The following is an 18619-nucleotide window of genomic DNA, read 5'->3' as shown; positions in this document are numbered from 1 at the left end:
TTAATTACACATGATTAATAACAAAATGTCAATTGTTTGTACAAATAGTAACCTTGCCAAACGAATTATTAGGAAAAAGAAACACCAGAAAATAAAATATCTTTTTTTAATTTGGGGTGGTTTACATTTTATCTCAAGGAAAATGTTATAACTAGCTATTTTTATTTGGTAATGGTATAATTAAAATTTATTAATTATGACGTCAAAATTTTTAAACTAAACCTTTTCAAATCAAGATAGCATAAAAAGACAACGAAATACTCTGTTTAGAGATGTTTTATATATTCTAAAACAATTTACACAACGTCTCAAAAAAAAAAAACAATTTATACAAGCAAGCAAAATTTTTGTCTTTCTAAATTTGTGGGTGTACCAAGAAATTATGCGGGTTTAAATAGCAACCCGAGGTGAATAGTTCTAGTTGGGCTTAATAGCCCGTGAGGCCCAATATCAAAGTTGAGCACATTCAAGTTCAAAGCCGGCCCACATTAGACCTTCTTTTCCATGGAAGAGCGAACACAGATCCTTCACTGGTTCAGTTGTCGAGGCATTGGGGAATGGGAATGGCGATGTCTATGTTCAGAACTCAGCCACCTGATCCACGCTCTAGCTACTGTCAACTTGGATGGTCTTTACAGGTTCATATGAATTCTTTCTACGCTTGTGATGTTTGATTTCTTATGGAATTTGTTGTCTATAACTGCAATCATTTAACCGGACGCTTTTTTTTCCCTGTCAAATTGAACGATCTTATTTTTTCTTTTTGTGTCTAATGTGTCTTTTTAGTTTAGCATTGCGTGCACATAATGCTTCAGTTGATAGAAGGTGGATTACCCCCTGGCGGAATCATGTAGAGTTGATTTTAGTTTATTGAGTTGGCTCCTTGGCTAGTATCCCTGAGTTTGGAGGATAACTTTTTCCTTCCAAATTATGCACATAATATATCGTTTGGTTGCTGTTAAGGAGAGAACCTGGAGTTCATGAAGAAAGGAAGTTATTCAAAAGAACATGGCAAAGAAGATGGGAAATAATAGTTTGGGCAGTGAATAAAATGATGGGAAGGATAAAACAGGCAAAAATAAACCCGGGTGTTCAACAAGTCAATTCACAGAAACAAGCAATAATCTCCACCAACTTGAGAGGATCTTCTCCCTCTAAATGCTAAATCACTGTAATTAAGAATGAAAACATATATCTACTTGGGCACACTGATTATTCTTTACAAAAGCGCGAGAGTTGATTCAAGCGGTTCAAACTTTGGTTCTTATAATGTATTAGAGTATTGGTTCAAACTTGAGAATCTTTTAGCAACAAGTAACCATTAACCGGCAATTCGTTCTGAAGCAAATCACAGCTTTTCAATTAGCTGATAGAATTTCAAACTTTGTGTGACTATAGATGAGGAATTTCCACAGGTGGCGAAAATTATATATGCATTAAACTTCAATGATGTGAAATCTATCAACCGAACATGCTCGTATCCTTCGATAATAATTCTCATTAGACACTCACATCACAAGGTCTCTATTTAATAATTTTTTTATTCTAATGGCAGAGGCCGCTGATTATTGTTGAATGAGAATTCTTCAGATATTAGGGTGTATTGGGACTATTAATTTAATGAAATTCTTTGAAGGGCTACGTAGTTTTTTGTTTGACATTATTTTAATAGAACTATTGATCAAATCAAGAAGGTACTGGATGTAAGGAAATATATCCAATATTCAATATTTTGATCTATCATTATCCATTAATCATTGTAACGGTCATTTAAAAACTTCTATAGTGGCTCCGTTGACAATAACTTGGGATCTCTTGGTCATACGGGCTTAGAGGTCTCAAGTTCAAATATTCGAGTGAGTTTAATACTAAAAAAATCATTGATGCCTCAGGCATTCAGGCCTTAGGACGGGTGCGGGTCTCTATTGGACAGCAAAGTTTTGACTTCCGATTATCAAAATAAACTTTTATAGTGGCTTTGAGTTTTACAAGTCTCGTTATGAGATTTATGTCCCCAAAGTAGATTTGGTGTTTTCGTTGTTAACGATGTTGAATCATTTTTCCTCTCAATATTTTTTTTTTAGTAAAATTACCATTATGACAAAATTCATAGTTTTCATCCCTGCTTATCAGAAACAAATCGTCATGCTTCGCATGTAAAAAGAGGCCTTGTGATCTGATTGTGTATATCTACATTTTGTTTGTGACAAGTTGAAAACTTACTCCTGTAGATAAGAAATGTAGCACATTCATTATAATGTCATTCTACCCATATCATTTGTTGCTGCAGAGGTCCCCGTAGTTGCCCTGTGATCAAAGGTTGCCAAGGTGCAAATAGTACTTTCAGTCTTCCCATTCATTCCCAGTGGAACCTTCTTCTCCCTAAGAATTGTATATAAAAGAATTGACCCCGAGACAATTGCTTTCTTCACTGACATTTGCAAATGGAATTGGAAACTTCCACCTTTGTAATGTAGCTCCTTTTTCCAAGAATTTCTGATGGACATGGTTGATTTCTGGTGCTTCCCTCTGTATCTGATTGTTATATAACATATATTAATGATAGTTCAGGTTTCCTTCTTCTATGCCAATTTTAGTTTCTTTGATAAATCCAGACTTGCTCTTCTCACTAAGTATATTAAAATTCCATGATGCCACAGGATAGATGGACATTATAGTACGGAGTTGTCTTTTAGATGTATTTGGGGCTGTCTGTATGATAGATATAAGTAGATGTCTACTGTTTCATTTCCTTGGTTTGATTACTTCCATCACTTCCATCTTTTCTATAAACATAAAAAGAATATATTCTTCTTTTCTCGGTTAACTTTCTCAGCAACATTTTATTTCCATCTGATTGATCTTTTAGTACCAAGACAAGACAAGGAGACGGGCAGAATTTGTAGAAGACTGTGTCTTGCATGTAATAGAAAGAAAGAGCAGTAGCTAGCCAAAATAGAGACTGTTCTAGAAGTGATCAGATCTCTGAGACAATTTGATTGTCCAGACTCCAGCCAATTGCAGTTTACTTGAGGAAAACCATCAAGGAGACCATGTTGTTCTAGTGAAGTTGGAACAGCCAGCACTACCTGTCGAAAAATACGAAGAGAGATCGCTGCTTGGCTCTGGATCCTTGTTGAACTATAGCTCGAAACTTCTAAGGTCTTGATTCAGCAGCTGTTGCAAAACTTGTTCAATTTTGTGATCTTACACTCTGTAGTGGTCAGTATTCTTTACTAATGTTTTCCCTGTTCTTCCACATCTGTGAATAAGCAGGAAATAATGTTTCTACCTCAGGCCATTCCAACGTTTCAGAGGAATCCAAGGATGGTGTCTCCTCTTGTTCTAAGTGGTTGTAAATCCCTTTCATTATCATTTGCAACAGACACAGATTTTAGTTGAATGGTTGAAACTTGTGGGTCATCTTTTAGCAGTTGCAGTGCCATGGTAACCTTTACATGATTCCCTTTTATTGACAGATTATTCTTTCCTACAGCTCCTTTCAAGTTTCAACTTTTCCTGTCATAATAATAACATTAGGAAAAGAATTCATCGTATAGATGAAGAAAATAAACAATAGTAACTTTCATGGATCCTTGAAATCTTTATTTTGTCAAATTTTTGTTGGAAGCACATCTGTTCCCAAAGTCCAACAGAACAACAATAATTAAGATCTCCCTTTTGGGTCATCCTAAAGATCCATCCAGCAATAGGGCCCACTATTTTGGGCCTCATAATGTTAGGAAAAGAAGTAAAGAGAGAGAAAAAGAAAAAAGGAAGGAAAAGTAGAGACATGGCTGTATGATTGCTTTCAAGTTATCTATCTGTGGATGTGATCTAGACTTTATATTGTCGCAGGTTTTCTTCAAGCTTGTACTGTTTCTTGGGTCCTTTCCAATTTCAATTCAATCAACTTTAGCTGGAGATAGATAATTTATTTTATATCCAAATGATTGTTAATACCAACAAATTTATATTCATTTGATACAATAATCAAATAAAGAAAGAAAGCTCTTAAAAGAAATGGCTTGTGATGAGATTCTTTTGTCATGAGAAGATTCTCTCACCTAAACTTGTTTCAAATGACAATGGAGACAAGATTGTAGTGTTAAAAGATGTATGTTGTTGTTCAACGTTTCTCTCTCTAATCTAAGAAATAAATAAGCTACAAACCAAAAGAACAACCAAACCAATATACAAAATCAAACCCAATTTGGCCAAATATAGAAAGAAGAGAAAGATGAAATCAGCTAATTGGGTTAGCTTCGTTTTAGTCTTCTTTATAACCCCAGCAAGAAAAGCCAGATAAAACTGGGATCCCCCCCCCCCCCCCCCCCCCCCCCCTTTTTTTTCCTTTTTGGGTGGCCAATATTGACAAGAAAATTTGAACCCTCAGTAGTTTGGGTTTTGGGTAACATATTCCACAGGTTATGATATAAAAATTGTTCTAGAGAGAGAAAGCAGATGGGGTCCAAAAGATTGTGGGAATGAATTTAGAAAATTTCAAAACTTCACCATATGAGAGTTGGAAAAAAGAGTGCACTCAAATGTCAAAAAAGCTGATCTAGAAGGAGGATATATCATTCTCAGTTTCAGGAGTAGTGTACAACAGCTAATTTCAAACCCTCACATGTCATCATAATTTTCAATCATTCTCTTTCCTTTCCCCTTTTTTCACACCAATTCCCACCATAAATTTCAAGCAAAACCCAACAAAAACTATTTCTTTCTCAACGTTAATATCGTACGGTCAAACAGTTGTTCTGTGAGATTAATCTGAGGTGCGTGCAAGCTGATCCGAACACTCATGGATATAAAAAAGAATAACAATAATTGCTTGAGATATCCAAGATATTTTTATTGCAAAAATATCAAAGATTTTTTTTTTCCTTCTTTTGTTTTGATTATAAAGTGATGTTTGGTTTATATATTGTCTTTGAGCATGCACAAGAATAAGATTCATCTTATTCTTTGGTTTTGGGTGGCAACCAACCTTGTGAAATGATTGAACAATGAGCTTAATTATCGGAGACACCGAAAGATTTGCCTTCTTTTTTCTCTTTTCTTGGAGCTTGAGAAAATGTCTCTCTCACTAACTTTTGTTTGTAAAGGCATAGATGTGCAAATTTAACCTTACAAATTACTCAAATTTGAGAAAGTGATTGACTAAAGATAACCCCAGCTAACTTAATGCTTAATTTTTCTTTGCTCTAAGAAATAATATATTCGGAATAAATAATTAACTCTTTCTCAACCACTAAACTCAAAATATCACAAGGAAATGACATTGCCAAACACTTCAACATGACATATAATATATTCTAATATTTTTAGTACATTTGATCTATTGATTTTATTATATTATATTTAATGAAAAAGGAAAAAGAAGGAGAAAAAAAAAAGAGAACATTTTTCTTGCTATTTTTTTTGGTTCACAAATTACCACGCAATCATCCCTATCCCATCATTATTACGATGTTGACCAAGTTACCCAATTGTAGGGACAAGAACACCCTTGCAGGTGGGTGAAAAAGAAAATACCTTTCATACCTTTATGATTTTTTTTAGTATAATAGTAGACATAGATTCGAATTCATAATCTCGAGATCAAAATATATATTAATTTTTGTTGATTGATAAACAATGCGATTACTTAAAAATTATGTAGATTTTTAAAATTATTTTTCTTTATGTTGTGCTCCTAACTTGTATATTGAATTAGCACAAAAGTAGAAAATTGGACTTTTAAGCTCAAATAATAAATATGCAAAGTTAAGAAATTAAATAACATGCGTTAAAATATGCATTGTCAAATCACTCTATACACTTCTTTTTTTTCTGTTAAAATGAGCATAGTTCAGTGATATTATTGTACTAAAATAGAGAATATACACTTCTTTTTTACTTGGGATATTTTTACTCGTATTATTGTTGACTGGACTTTTTGCATAAATAAAATACGAAGCCAATATAATAACTTAATTATATTAATAAATCGTCTGATAAAAAAGTCTTGGATTTAATTCTAGTGGTACTAAAAAGAGTTATATTTATAAATGAGAGTATATCACTTAAATATTTTTTTTCTTTACACTGTTCACTATTGTATAACATTAATTAAATTTTGTCGAAAAACACATTAATCAAATGATTTAATGGCACATGAAATGACTGATTCCATTTACGGTTTAGAAATTTGAATTTCAAATTTCTTTCTTTTAAAAATACAAATCGTTTGCGTGAGAAAGCGAATTATATATAAAATGGCTAAACAAACCAAATCTAATCAACATGTTAACTTGCAAACATATATTATAAGTGCATTAAAAAAACAGCCAACGAATTCAATTAAAATGTTTAATCGCAAAACACATAAAATAAAGATAAACCAAACCCTTTTTTTAATCTTGTATTAATAATATTTTTAGAATGCTTTTGACGTCGGCATCTCGTTTTTAATACACTTACCTTTATCCCTCTTCTTAAAAATTTGCTCTCTCGTCCTTCCCAATTCCTCAATTATTGCACATTAAACGATTTTAAAAAGACGAATTTCATAAGAAATTATTCAGTATATATTTATGAGTCGGTGTTCAAATAATCTCTTCAAATTTGGAGGAGTGGTTTTGAAATTAATCATGATTTCACATTAAAGGAGAATAATTAATGAGCAAATGTGTGAGAGATTTTTAGAGAGAGATGGATCTGATAAAAATTAAAACTAAAAGTTGAAAAAATAAATAAATGTACACTGATTAATTTCCCACTAGGGTTTTTGAAAACTTTCATTCATACAACGATATAATAACACGTCATCATCGGGATCTGATTTCCGGCGACTCAGGGCGCCGCCGGAGCCAATCTCAGATGCAAATCCAATCCAAAAGCTCCATCAAATTCAACCCCATTATGATCTCCCTGATTCCGGAATCTGTTCAACGACAGCCCATCCCCGGCCCGGCCGTGCACCGGAGAACCCACCGCCAATGCCATCGAGTTCCCCACCCCGCCGCCGTACGACACCACCGCCGCCGGAAACACCGCCCCATGTGACGTCACTTGTATCGGCGGCGGCGTCCGGGCGGCCGGCATGTAGACCCAGGACGACGCCCCGGCGACGGCTGGGTTGGGGAGCATGATGGGTGGCGGCGGGGAGGCGGCGGCGGCAAGAAGGTGAGGCGGAGGAGCAAAGGCGGAGATGATCGGGTTTCTGACGTAAGCAACGGCGGCGTTTCGAGTGGCTTGTAATTGGGCGCGCTTAAGTTGCTGCCTTTCTTTCTTGTGGGCGTTTTGGTGGCCGCCGAGGGCCTGGGAGTTGGCGAACTCACGGCAGCAGTATTGGCACTCGTATTTCCGGTCGCCGGAGGGGGTGAAGACGCCGGATTCCGACGACCCAGTTGGGGTTTTGGCAGAATCTTCCTCTTCCAACTCTTCCCGGACGTCGAAGCCGAAGAGTTTTAGCTTTAAGCGTGTGGTGGGTGCGGTGAGATTTTGTTCTGTTTGGAACTCCAGGCCTCCAGCCATTTCTAATTACACCCACAGCCACAACCACACTTTTTACAATCTGTGAGAGAGAGAGAGAGAGAAAAAGAGAGAATTTTGGGGGATGTGTAGGGAGTTTGGATGCATGGAATGTGTTATTTATAAAGGACAGAGCACAGGAATCTAATTTACAAATTTAGTACAAGGTAGAGAGAAACAAAGATTGGACTTGGAGGAGAGAGAAGAGGGATGTATAAAGTTAAAGGATTGGAAATTGACAAATATGGGAAAGACAATCAAAGTAACAACACATGGGACTTGTAAGGACAGCACTTGTCTCTTTGGATTGCTGGTTTTTTTCTCTGTCATCTAATGGAAGGTTTTCAATACCAAAATATAATTACCCTTTTGACAACACCAAAAACAAACATCTCTCAAATCTCCACCCTTTGATACACACACATATGTCTCTCTCTCTCTCACTGGCCTCATTTCAATTACCTTTTCATTGGGTCTCTATGATTTCAATTTAGTTTTCGATTTGGTTAAACCTCATTAATCATCTCTAAAATCATCACAATTTTTCTATTTATTTGGAGGACAAATAATAATAGCATGTCATGTTTTGTCATAAGAGGTCTATGAGATCTCGAAACACAAAAGTCAACCAAGGACTCGATCTTAAGGTTCTCGAAGAAACAAAGATCGAGACAGTCAAACTAAGTAAAATTGCTCTTCAACTCACCACTATCACTGGACTCCTGCCGTTCTTTACAGAACGTGCAATGTGGGTCAAAGAACCGATTCCAACTATTTGACATCTATAAATACCAGAGATAATTATGTCTTTAGGAACGTGCGAAATAAGTTGCTAATACTAAACGAAATAGATTGTATGAGATTAACTTACGTGTCGGAGTGTTACTTTTGTTTTGAGATCCCTTTTTGAATTTATTTTGCAGAGTTGCATATATTCAATTTAATAATCATAATTGGTGAGATTTGACTAAACTATATGAGTTATTTTAATCTTTTTGGGCCATATCATGTCCTATATTATTGTGTCCTATTTTAGTAATGTATGGAATGTGTGGTATAGGCCGGAAGGATCCAAGAATGCATGTGAAAGTTAGGATTAAATTTTGTATATTAAATTCAACGATTTGTTTAATTAAATTAGTTCACTGTAGGCATCTGAGACTGAGCGAGCCACCTTGATTATTTTTCCCCCACTTTTATTATGCATTAATTATTTAAATTAAATGAAGAATCATATAGTCCAATACAACACTAATTATTCAGTTTCATGTCCAAAACCTTTATTAATTCATTAATGGACTAATTAATTAAAGCAGCGAATTAGTCAACCTAACCCATGACCCATTCACTGAAAAGGACACCCAAAACTTGTTTGCTTCCTCTTATTTATGTTCCATTTTAATTAGTACTTGGTATAACTTATTATTCTTTATTATATCATTAATTTTCTGAAGCTCTCTCTTCTAATTTATCATTTCTCTTTAATTATTTCTGTACTGCACTTACTTTTTTTTTCCTTCATACATTACTTGTTTTTTAAGATATATATATACACATATATATATTATATACTTTACATACCTAGTTAGAGATCTCTTTGTCACTAACTTTCTAATTAGATTTATTTCTAGTGGTTCAAAAATATTAGTGGGAATTATTAATATATTAAATACAATAAAAACTAAATCAATAAGAATAAAAAGTTACTTATTTATTTATTTGAATTCAACAAATATGTAATCCTTAACCTTTTGATTGATAACACATATCTTAATCAGTTGAGCTATGGCTAGATTATACACATATAAGAAAAAGAAAAATTCAATCATTGATAATATATATATATATATATATGATTTGAAGCATAGGTATAAAAATAGAATAGGTATATATTATGCATATAAATAGTTAAAAGAGAGTGAGTTGGAGGGGTATTTTTGAAAGAAACAAAAGAGGGAGGGTTGATTTTGCAAACTTGGGAAATAAGGAGGGGCCCAATTTGTAATTCTTTTAAATGATTTTTTGGGTGTTTGTGAATGAATTATTGTGCATAGGATGTTTGCGTGATTGACGTTAAAACCTATTATTAATCCCTATGCCTTTTCTTTACTTTAAGAGGAGACAGATCTCTCCAAATCTTACTAACTACAATTCATGTTGGAAACACACACAGAATTTTTTTTTTTCTTTTTTTGTTAGTTCAAAAGCTCTTTCCAAAGTCTTGATCACAACTTCAAAACATGACCCACTTTTGTCTCCAATTCTCTCTCTCTATGTGTATGATTTGTCAAAATTTTCCATGAAACAAAGATTATATCTTTATATTATATTATGGGATTAATAATCCCTAGCTTAAGCTATGTTCACCACTTTTTATATATAACATGATATCATGGGGGCACCACAAATCCAAGGGGGTGTAGATGGAAAAAGGAATATCATATTTGAATTATTCTTTTGTTGCTTTTTTTTCCCCTTACAAATCTCCAATGTTGAAGCAAGTAGGTACTTGATAAGATGGTTCCAATGCCCCCATTTGCTTCATTCAAGGTGGGTCCTCATGGACCCGTACGTATAGTTTTACTTTTAGTTTCATCTCACACGAGTAATACAGATGTTGTGTTTTACTTATATACCGATCTCGTACATAGTCCAAAACATGAGGTGATGAAGAGTAAATTCTGAATGATTGTGTAGTGTGAATTTTGGAAGCTGAGAAGCTGGACCACACTCCAACCCCCAACTGTGTGGACAGAGAATTGTTAATATATGGCTCAAAAACAGAAGAGAAGTCATGTACTTGGCTGACATTTTCTTTATGGGGTGTCCCCATTTGGTACTTGTTTAGTTTCTTCATTCAAAGACTTCCCATGTTGATGCTGCCCACAAATGTTACCTACCCCTCTTCCTTAAACTTTAAAAGTTCTTCCACTTTAATTCAATATTTCTAAACACTCTTCTAATTCTTTATGGTCTTTGCTACATACCCATCAAATTTTCTTTCAAGAGAGAGATTAATGGATGTAATTAGAAGTTAATGAAACTACTTTTTGTTTAAAGTTAAGTATCGACCCGTGAACGTTCCTACTCAGTTTGGAGTCACCAAAAAGATAAATCAGACCATTCCTACTCGCCGATCTGATCACTCGTCGAGTTGAGAAGGATGATAAAGCTCCACCGACCCGAGGAATCCGATCTCATGTTCGACCAACTGACCTGGGGGCCCCGACAACCGTAACCACCGATCAGAACGACTCCAACACCTTTGTCCCCCTACCTGCCTATAAAAGAGACACTCCACCCCATATTCCAGGTACGCTATTTTGCTCCGAGAAAAACTTGACAAAACTTGTGCTCACACTAACTTGGGTGACGGGGTGTTTGTTCATTGTACAGATTCCTCTGTCTCGAAGATTGCACATCGACAGTTCGCTCTAGTTAGTTCGTGAACGACCTGTGGTGCTCGACAGAATACTGCATCAAACGCCTTTCTATAATTTGGAGGTGGGATGTGATGTTAGAGAGAAATATATTCATATTTTAAGTCTTGCAAGTGTCAAAATCCAACAAGGTTACGTTAGGGCAAAAGAAAAAAAGAAAAGGGGATGATTCCAAGTGGGCACTAAAATTTCTCCATTGATTCAGGTTTTGGCATGTGAGGAAGCATCCAATTGAGAATTTTTAGGTACAACTCTTTCAGACAAAACAAAATTAAAGCTTTGGTAAGAAGCCCACATAAACTCAACACATTTAGACTTTGTGTCAAACATTTTATTGTGTTTTGTCCCCACTTTGTCACTTCTTTCGCAATTCACAACATATAATCAAGTGGGTGGTGAGACCTTTATCCAATGAATCATACTTGTCTTTTTTTTTTTCCTAACCTGAGAAATTTTATTTAATAAAACATGTGCTGGTGTCTTCTTAAGAAATGGGGTTTATTAAATTTTTACTCTCCCTAATGGGTTTCCACCCATCCAATTAATGCACTAAAAAAACTCTTGAATTTTTCTTAAAAGGCTTAATCATCATACTTTTCTTTTGCTTTGTTTTGCTTTAATTTGTTGTTGATTAAGATGCCAATATTATCATATAAGATTTCCCAAATCACAAGTATGCCCCACCATGTTGTGCTTATCTATGAAATTTACCCAATCAATCAACATAATTGCAACTAAAACAAGATCCCATTTTTAGTATCATATATTAATCAAAATTGCACCCCATTAACTTTCTAATCATCTTTACTTTGTTTCCTTTTGCAAACCATTACTTTTTGGAAGGGTCTAAAAGGACAATTTTTTTTTTTTTTTTTTGTGTGGATATGTTTAAAAGCAAAGAGTACCCAATATCCAAACAATGTGGGTGACTCATTTTAATCCCTCCATGCCTGCCAAGAGACACTCTTTACTTTTCTAATTATTTTAAAAGTTTGAGTGGACTTCACTTTACCCTCTAACCCATATATAATGTGATATATATTCTTTAATCTTTCACTAATCTAATTTAACTAATATTCAGTGTGCTTGAGCCATAATACTTAGTTTATTGCTTTTTCAAAAATATAATTAACATAAACATCTGTTTTGACCTGCCGCCACTCATCATAACAATTCAACACATATCTAACTATCTAATTTAGATCATCATCATGATTTAAGGGCAAAATTTGGCCTCAAGCTTATACAAATTTTCAGTAGCATATATTAAAGACATGGTAAAGTCAATAATCTGCATTGGTCTAAAATGAATTGTCAAACATATTAAAGCTATGGTTGTATTTAAAATCCTCTATTTATCAAATATAATATAGGTAGATCAATAGAACTATACTATATAGAAAGTGAGAAACCATTATATAATACTAGTGATTCATTTCTACTGAGTGTATCTATATATTATATTTGATAAAAATGTAGAGTCCACCTATAATTTTCATCCAATAGAACTCTGCCATATCACTAATAGTGTCTGAAGTCAAAGCTTCAAAGAAAAAGAAAAAAAAGGTGCTTTCTGAAGTATTGTCTCAACATATGGGAGCTTCCTCCCATAAGGCAATAAGGTTACCTATGAGAGACACATGACCTTAAAAACAGGGTATAAATAAGCATATATCTTATTTTTAGAAAAACTTCATGTTCAAAATACCTTGATTCCTGGGAGAATTTGTCCCTCAAAAAGGTTCAAGAACATGACATGATAACAACTCACCTACCATAAAAAACCTCTTCTTAGATTCTGCTCAGATTGAGACAATTTTCCACCACTAATTATTGGAACGACCTTTGTTTGCTTACTACTGTTGCACGTGTGTTCTGTTCATCAACACATCTTCAGCCTACATGATTGTCTGAGAATTCTGTTTAGGGTACCCTACCAAGTCCTAAAAACTAAGACCCACCAAAAAATTGGTCTGTTTTGATAGGTTAGGTACTATAATTGCAAGTCATAAACAGCCAAATTTCGTACTTTAGTTGTTAACCAAATCACTTATTTAATCAAACTTAGACCAGAAAAATCTTCCAACAGCAACAAAATATCAAAGAAAAATCAGGCAACAACCAATGGACACCATGGTGGGAGTCAAATGAATGAAAAATTTGTAATATTCAAATGAGAATTCTACAGCTCTGCCAGAAACAGTTTACAGTCAAGTTTTCGTCACAAACCAAATAAACGAATTTATTATCACTAAAGAAACTACTAAATATACCTCTACCAGAATACTATTGAGAACTGAGCAAGTCACTCAATACGACCTAAACAGAATGGCATAAATACACATCTCTTTTTTTATGTATAGTATAGCTCTGCTTCAAAAAGTAGATACAGTGAACAGTATTATGAGGAAACTCACAAGAAAGAAAGCAGTGTGATAGGCCCCAATCACTTTATGGTTGCACTCCAAACCTCCCAGAGAAAAGCAATATTTCAAATGCCCCTTCTAAATCTCAACCAAGCTTTTTGTCTAATCCTTTGATATTGAGATTAAACCATTTCTTCTTGGCAGGTTTGTCCTTTCCATCTGAGCCCCCATCTTCTCCAGAAGTGTAAACTTTTGAATCATCATGTTTTCCATTGCTTAAACCACTTGCAATATCATTATGGTTTGCTGGCCTGGAAACGGTGAAAGAAGAGTGGATGCTGTCTCTCTTTTTTAGAAGTTCATCTACCTGCAACAGAAAATATTAGAATAAACCACTGTGCAAAATAAATAGAAGGGAGTAAGACCAAAAAAAAAAAAAAAAAAAAAAAAAAATCTGCAGATTAACCCCCACCCCACCCATTAGACCGTCCATCTTTCTTGTATTCAAGATGTATATTAAAATAATAGCTAGAAGCATCATTCCAAAGCTACTAAAAATGGCAAGTATAAAGTATGGGATTGAGTAAAGAATACATACAGATTGTTTTTCCTGACTGTATCTGTTTGTAACTTCTTGAAAGCGTGCAAGTGCCTATAAAGTAGGAAGCGTACTTTCAGACAAACGTATCAACAAAAAATAATTGCATTATATCTGGAAAATGCAGGGTAAATATCAATACCTTCCTATATTCAGTTTCAAATTGGCGCAACTCATTTCTCTTTCTTAAAATTTGAGCTTCAATTTCTTGAAGCTTCTCTGTTGTATCTTCATATGACTTTGCACAAATTGCTTCAATTGTATATGTTGCAGGCTTGAAGAAGTTATCACCTGAACAATCATGCGTCATGACCACAAAATATTATAGCAAATACCAGTTTAGGTAGTAAGTTCAAAGAAAAGGTCAAATGATTGACAGATAATACCATAGACAGCGAAGATATGAGTTCCAGCTTTTAGTTCTGAAACCTCACAAGGCTGAAGGCCTTCCAACCTCTTGAAAAAGGCAGATTCAGGGTCCTTGGCCATTGCCAACTGCACTACCATACATATTTATCAACCATACAAGAGAATAAACTTCTCAACTCTTGCAGAACATCACCCAGAAAACATCAAATAAATTTTTATAAAAAAAAACAGTAAAAATAGTAGTGTACAGTAGAGATGTAATGACTTAAATAATAAGCATTGACATACCGCATTCACAGTTGAATCCATCCTGTATACTTGAAAATGTAGAAAATACATCCCAACAGATGTAACCTTGCCCGTCTTCTCACTATCTTCCTGTTTATGAAGATACTCATCATTTGTTGCAAACAGACTAGTCAATCCTAAAAGTATATAAATTAATTACAACTGCCATGTCTGAAGTGGAGTGACTATTAAGACAATGACAAAGTTAATACCATTTATACAAACTATACACAAAGATCTTGTAGCTCATAAAGTAAAAACACATTATAACTTGGAAGCAAGCAAAAATCTACCAGCCATATAATAACTAATTCCTCAATTTCATATTACCCCCTCATACATCTTTCAGGGGAAAAAAAAGCGAGAAACTGAAACACGGGAGCATTAGAGATATTAATGTATTATACCTGTAAGGCTAAACCATAACCACCATTGGTATCTTGCTCAAAATATAGCAGCTGAAAATTAAAGATTTCACTTATTAGAACCACACCTAAAAAAAGGGCACTTGACCACATTGAGTGCACAAAGGAGATCCTGGGTTAGAATTTAATGATAGTAGCAGCAACCCAATATGCATGTTTCCCCATGCACAAAAAATAACAATAGTATATATATATATAATAGACCTTAAATTTGCTTTGAGCAGTGGAAGTAACTCTGACAACAATGCCTGCTGCAGCTTGTTGCTCATTGATTGTTACACCAAAGAAGTGAGCACACTGTTTATCTACCTGCAGTGAAGCATTACATAAGTGAATGGAGTTTAAAGGGAAAGAGAGATCTTCATCGTAATAAGAACCACAGAAGCACCTTCCCACTGACTGATGTTCCCATAGGAAGAGGTCTGATGGTCACAGTTCCATTCAGAGCTTCTTCAAGAACATTGGCAGATATTGTAGTCTTAATGGGGACACCCAACTTGCTATAAACAGACGAGCTTAGAGATTAGAGAAGGTGAGATTGCAGACCAGAAGAACCTCAAACACCAAATAAATATATTACCTGAATAAAGCTGCAAACATGGTATTGACAGTGCCCAAATTGGACAAGTCAATTTCCATATCCATACCATCCACGTCAAGAGCCTGGGAAAATTATTTTAGAAACCCAAGTTCATTAGGATCTTCAAAAGAAGAGGAATTTCATTTACATGCATTGAAGGTTTGTCACACCATCAGCACAAAAATAATAATAAAATCAATAAATTAACAACATAATTAACTCAATATCACACAATTACAAAATTATTTAGATTTTTTTTACATCTAAATATACATGATTTCTACAAGAATATCCCATTACTATTTTCAATATTTTAATAGGAACTTCTGTAGAAACATATCTAGTCGGGTAAACTACAGAATCAGTTTCTAATCATCACAGCTATACATGCTTTATATTGATGCCTGAGATACCCTTTATAGAATCTCAAATAAAAGGTAGTGTAGTTGAAGGGGACAAGTCACAAGTGGAATAAATGTAACCCCATTCCGAACATAATAAGAGCTTGTTTACCATAGTTCCTTAGCAGACGAAAATTTTCAACTAGTCAAGCATCAAACAAATTAGGATTGCCGCATCACAGTATAACTATTAACACCAGAGTCAAGTCCCTGTTCATTAATGGTTTACGGTTCCCATTCTACAAGGCCTAAAAATCCCAAATTACATAGGACTGAAACTTTTCTATTTATATTTCTTTTTTTTTTTTAAACAACACTTTGTAAGACAAGCTTCAGTTAACAATTGAGCAAATAAAACACTTGAGGAAGTATATTGAGATCATCATGACTGATGATTTCTTCCCACAATTATCCATCAGTTTGTTCTTACCATTCGCCATTCTGGTCTCATAACTAATTAATATTGTCATTGGGTGAATTTACACATATTATGCTCTACTTGTAGTTGTTGCCCCTTTCTTGGTTGAAACAGGCTATAATTGACTAAGACAAATGAACAAGCAAACCTATATAGAAGAATTTAATTATGCAACCAACGAAATGTAGTTTATCCTTGGCAAATATGATGGTATTTTACAAGTAGAAACAATAAGGAAGAGAGGAAAGAAAAAAAAAAAAAAAAAAAACCTCAAATCCTGCACTATCATACTGCCTTCTCTTCTCTGGATCCGATAAAATGCTGTAAGAATAAGCAACCTCCTTGAAAAGTTCTGAAGCCTCAGGATTCCCAACATTCTTATCAGGATGATACCTGCCCATCATGTGAATTGAAAATCAAATTTTAAACAGCAAATCACCAATAGAACTATATTTGATGATGCTATTATAGTGAAAAACAAGTATAGATGTTACTTCTTAGAAAATTGCGTTATGGCCTCTACAGGCTACAGCAAATCATCAAGACAAAAGTTAGTGGTAAAGATTTCAAGCCACAGGACTTCAACATACTAAGAACTCCTTCAGCCCCTGCCCCACGCTAATATCATAATTCATAAAGCTCTCACAGTTAACACAAACCAGAACCAACAAAAATGGCCATTGAAGATTGAAATCACTGCTGAGGTACAAAAAGAAAATGAGAACCAGAAATGGTAGATAACACTAAAACATAATTCAATACAAACCAGGACAGCAGCAATAACAAAAGGCGGGAATTCTACAAATCCTGAATAGGATTTCCCACCGGGCCGTGGCCATATATTTCACAGGCCATTTGACCTGGGTTAGCTGTTAGCTTTGCATATGCAGTGATCAACAATCAAGCCTAGATTTGAGCTTTCCACATTGACAGAATTTTAAGATTGTTCCCGTTGAATATGAATTTATAAAAAGAAATACGAAATAAAGTAAAAACTTACTTGAGCGCGAGTTTCCTATAAGCAGTCTTGATTTCCTGATCTGTAGAATCCCGGGACACAGACAAAACCTCATATGGGTCTCGTCGAAGCGCCGGGGATGAAGGTCCTTCCGTTTTTGAACTTGTCCCCATCTCACTCTCTCACTCCCTAATTCCAACTACGAAATGCTATGAATGAATCAGGCAGCTAAACTTCTGAAATCAAATGATATCTACGTCCATATCCAAAACCTCAAGGAATTCCACCCAAGAAAAAAATCGCACGATTCGAAACGCTAACTGGATCTCTCTTCCTTCAAATGAAATGAACAAAACGAAGGACAAACACAGGACTAAGATCGTCTCCGAAACAGAACCGAATTATGGGCTGATAAAACTGAACCAAATTTGGTGGTTGAATAAGAGACAGAAATTGAGAAAGGGGAGAAGGTTTCAATCTTCAATCTTCAATCTTAAATCTTCCCCCGTTCTTGAACTTCCACGGCCTGGTTTCAATCTTCAATCTTCAATCTTAAATCTTCCCCCGTTCTTGAACTTCCACGGCCTGTCCTTTTCAGACCTTTTCCTCGACCCTTCTTCGGAAAGAAAAGAAAACAGGGAAGATTTTTTCAAATTTCAGCTCACAAATTTTATGAATTTTTAGATTATTATTTTTCGAAACGGTCCACCGTCTGTTCTGTCAGTCGTCAGACTTACCCTTGTCCTCTGTTTTCAATTCTCGTAGCTATCTTTCCTCTTTTTTAATTTTCCTTTTCTTCTGTTTTTCCCATTTCAAACATTGTATGGCATCATGTTCCATTATTATTATTTTTTTCCTTTTCAACCGTATATGAGCGTGCGTGTATATATATCTTAATCAATCAAACTATCTGTCCAACCTTCAAAATATATATATATATATATATATATATAAATTAATCAAGTTACATCCAGATTTACTCTATTAATTTTTTTCTTTTTCTTTTTTACCATTTAAATCATTTAGATTTTTACTTAGTATAAAAAAAATGATTTACTACAATATGTGACTCACTCTCGTAACCATTTTTTTAGGCAACTCTCATTTGAATGAAACACATGATCAATTTTTTAACAATTTTCGTTTATCATATTTAAAAGTGATATATTGTGTCAACTATATTAAATAATTTATCTTGACCATATAAATCTTTTATACTCGTTTTTCTTTGCTATAACTAATTTCTAATTGATAT

The 18619-nt window shown here is 34.5% G+C and overlaps 2 protein-coding genes and 1 long non-coding RNA gene across 4 annotated transcripts; 1 reads left to right on the top strand and 2 right to left on the bottom strand.

The window, feature by feature from the left end:
- Positions 1 to 494: 494 nt before the first annotated feature.
- LOC111018611 (uncharacterized) lies at positions 495 to 3495 on the top strand. Of its 2 annotated transcripts, XR_015786993.1 has the most exons (4): positions 495 to 638; positions 2291 to 2571; positions 2870 to 3162; positions 3277 to 3495. It is a non-coding gene; the product is annotated as an uncharacterized LOC111018611 (long non-coding RNA). The 2 variants fall into 2 exon arrangements; XR_015786992.1 differs by having other exon boundaries at positions 2291 to 3162.
- Positions 3496 to 6706: 3211 nt separating this feature from the next.
- On the bottom strand, positions 6707 to 7793 carry LOC111018716 (C2H2 and C2HC zinc fingers superfamily protein). Its single transcript, XM_022294928.2, has one exon. The coding sequence runs from the start codon at positions 7522 to 7524 to the stop codon at positions 6841 to 6843; it is 684 nt and encodes a 227-aa protein (XP_022150620.1). The 5' UTR covers positions 7525 to 7793; the 3' UTR covers positions 6707 to 6840.
- Positions 7794 to 13098: 5305 nt separating this feature from the next.
- ARG1 (Chaperone DnaJ-domain superfamily protein) lies at positions 13099 to 18053 on the bottom strand. Its single transcript, XM_022294909.2, has 11 exons — positions 17407 to 18053; positions 16676 to 16799; positions 15588 to 15670; positions 15396 to 15507; positions 15212 to 15316; positions 14990 to 15040; positions 14583 to 14672; positions 14312 to 14420; positions 14068 to 14216; positions 13926 to 13979; positions 13099 to 13694 (listed from the first exon to the last, which is right to left on the bottom strand). Exons 1-11 carry the CDS (start codon positions 17535 to 17537, stop codon positions 13473 to 13475), a joined length of 1230 nt encoding a protein of 409 aa, XP_022150601.1. The 5' UTR covers positions 17538 to 18053; the 3' UTR covers positions 13099 to 13472.
- Positions 18054 to 18619: the final 566 nt, after the last annotated feature.

Source organism: Momordica charantia (genome assembly GCF_013281855.1).
Source record: "Momordica charantia cultivar OHB3-1 chromosome 9 unlocalized genomic scaffold, Mcharantia_2.0 BLBB01000009.1, whole genome shotgun sequence".
NCBI lineage: Eukaryota > Viridiplantae > Streptophyta > Magnoliopsida > Cucurbitales > Cucurbitaceae > Momordica > Momordica charantia.
Note: the sequence above shows the minus strand (reverse complement) of the source record. Positions and strands in the feature narration are given on the sequence as shown.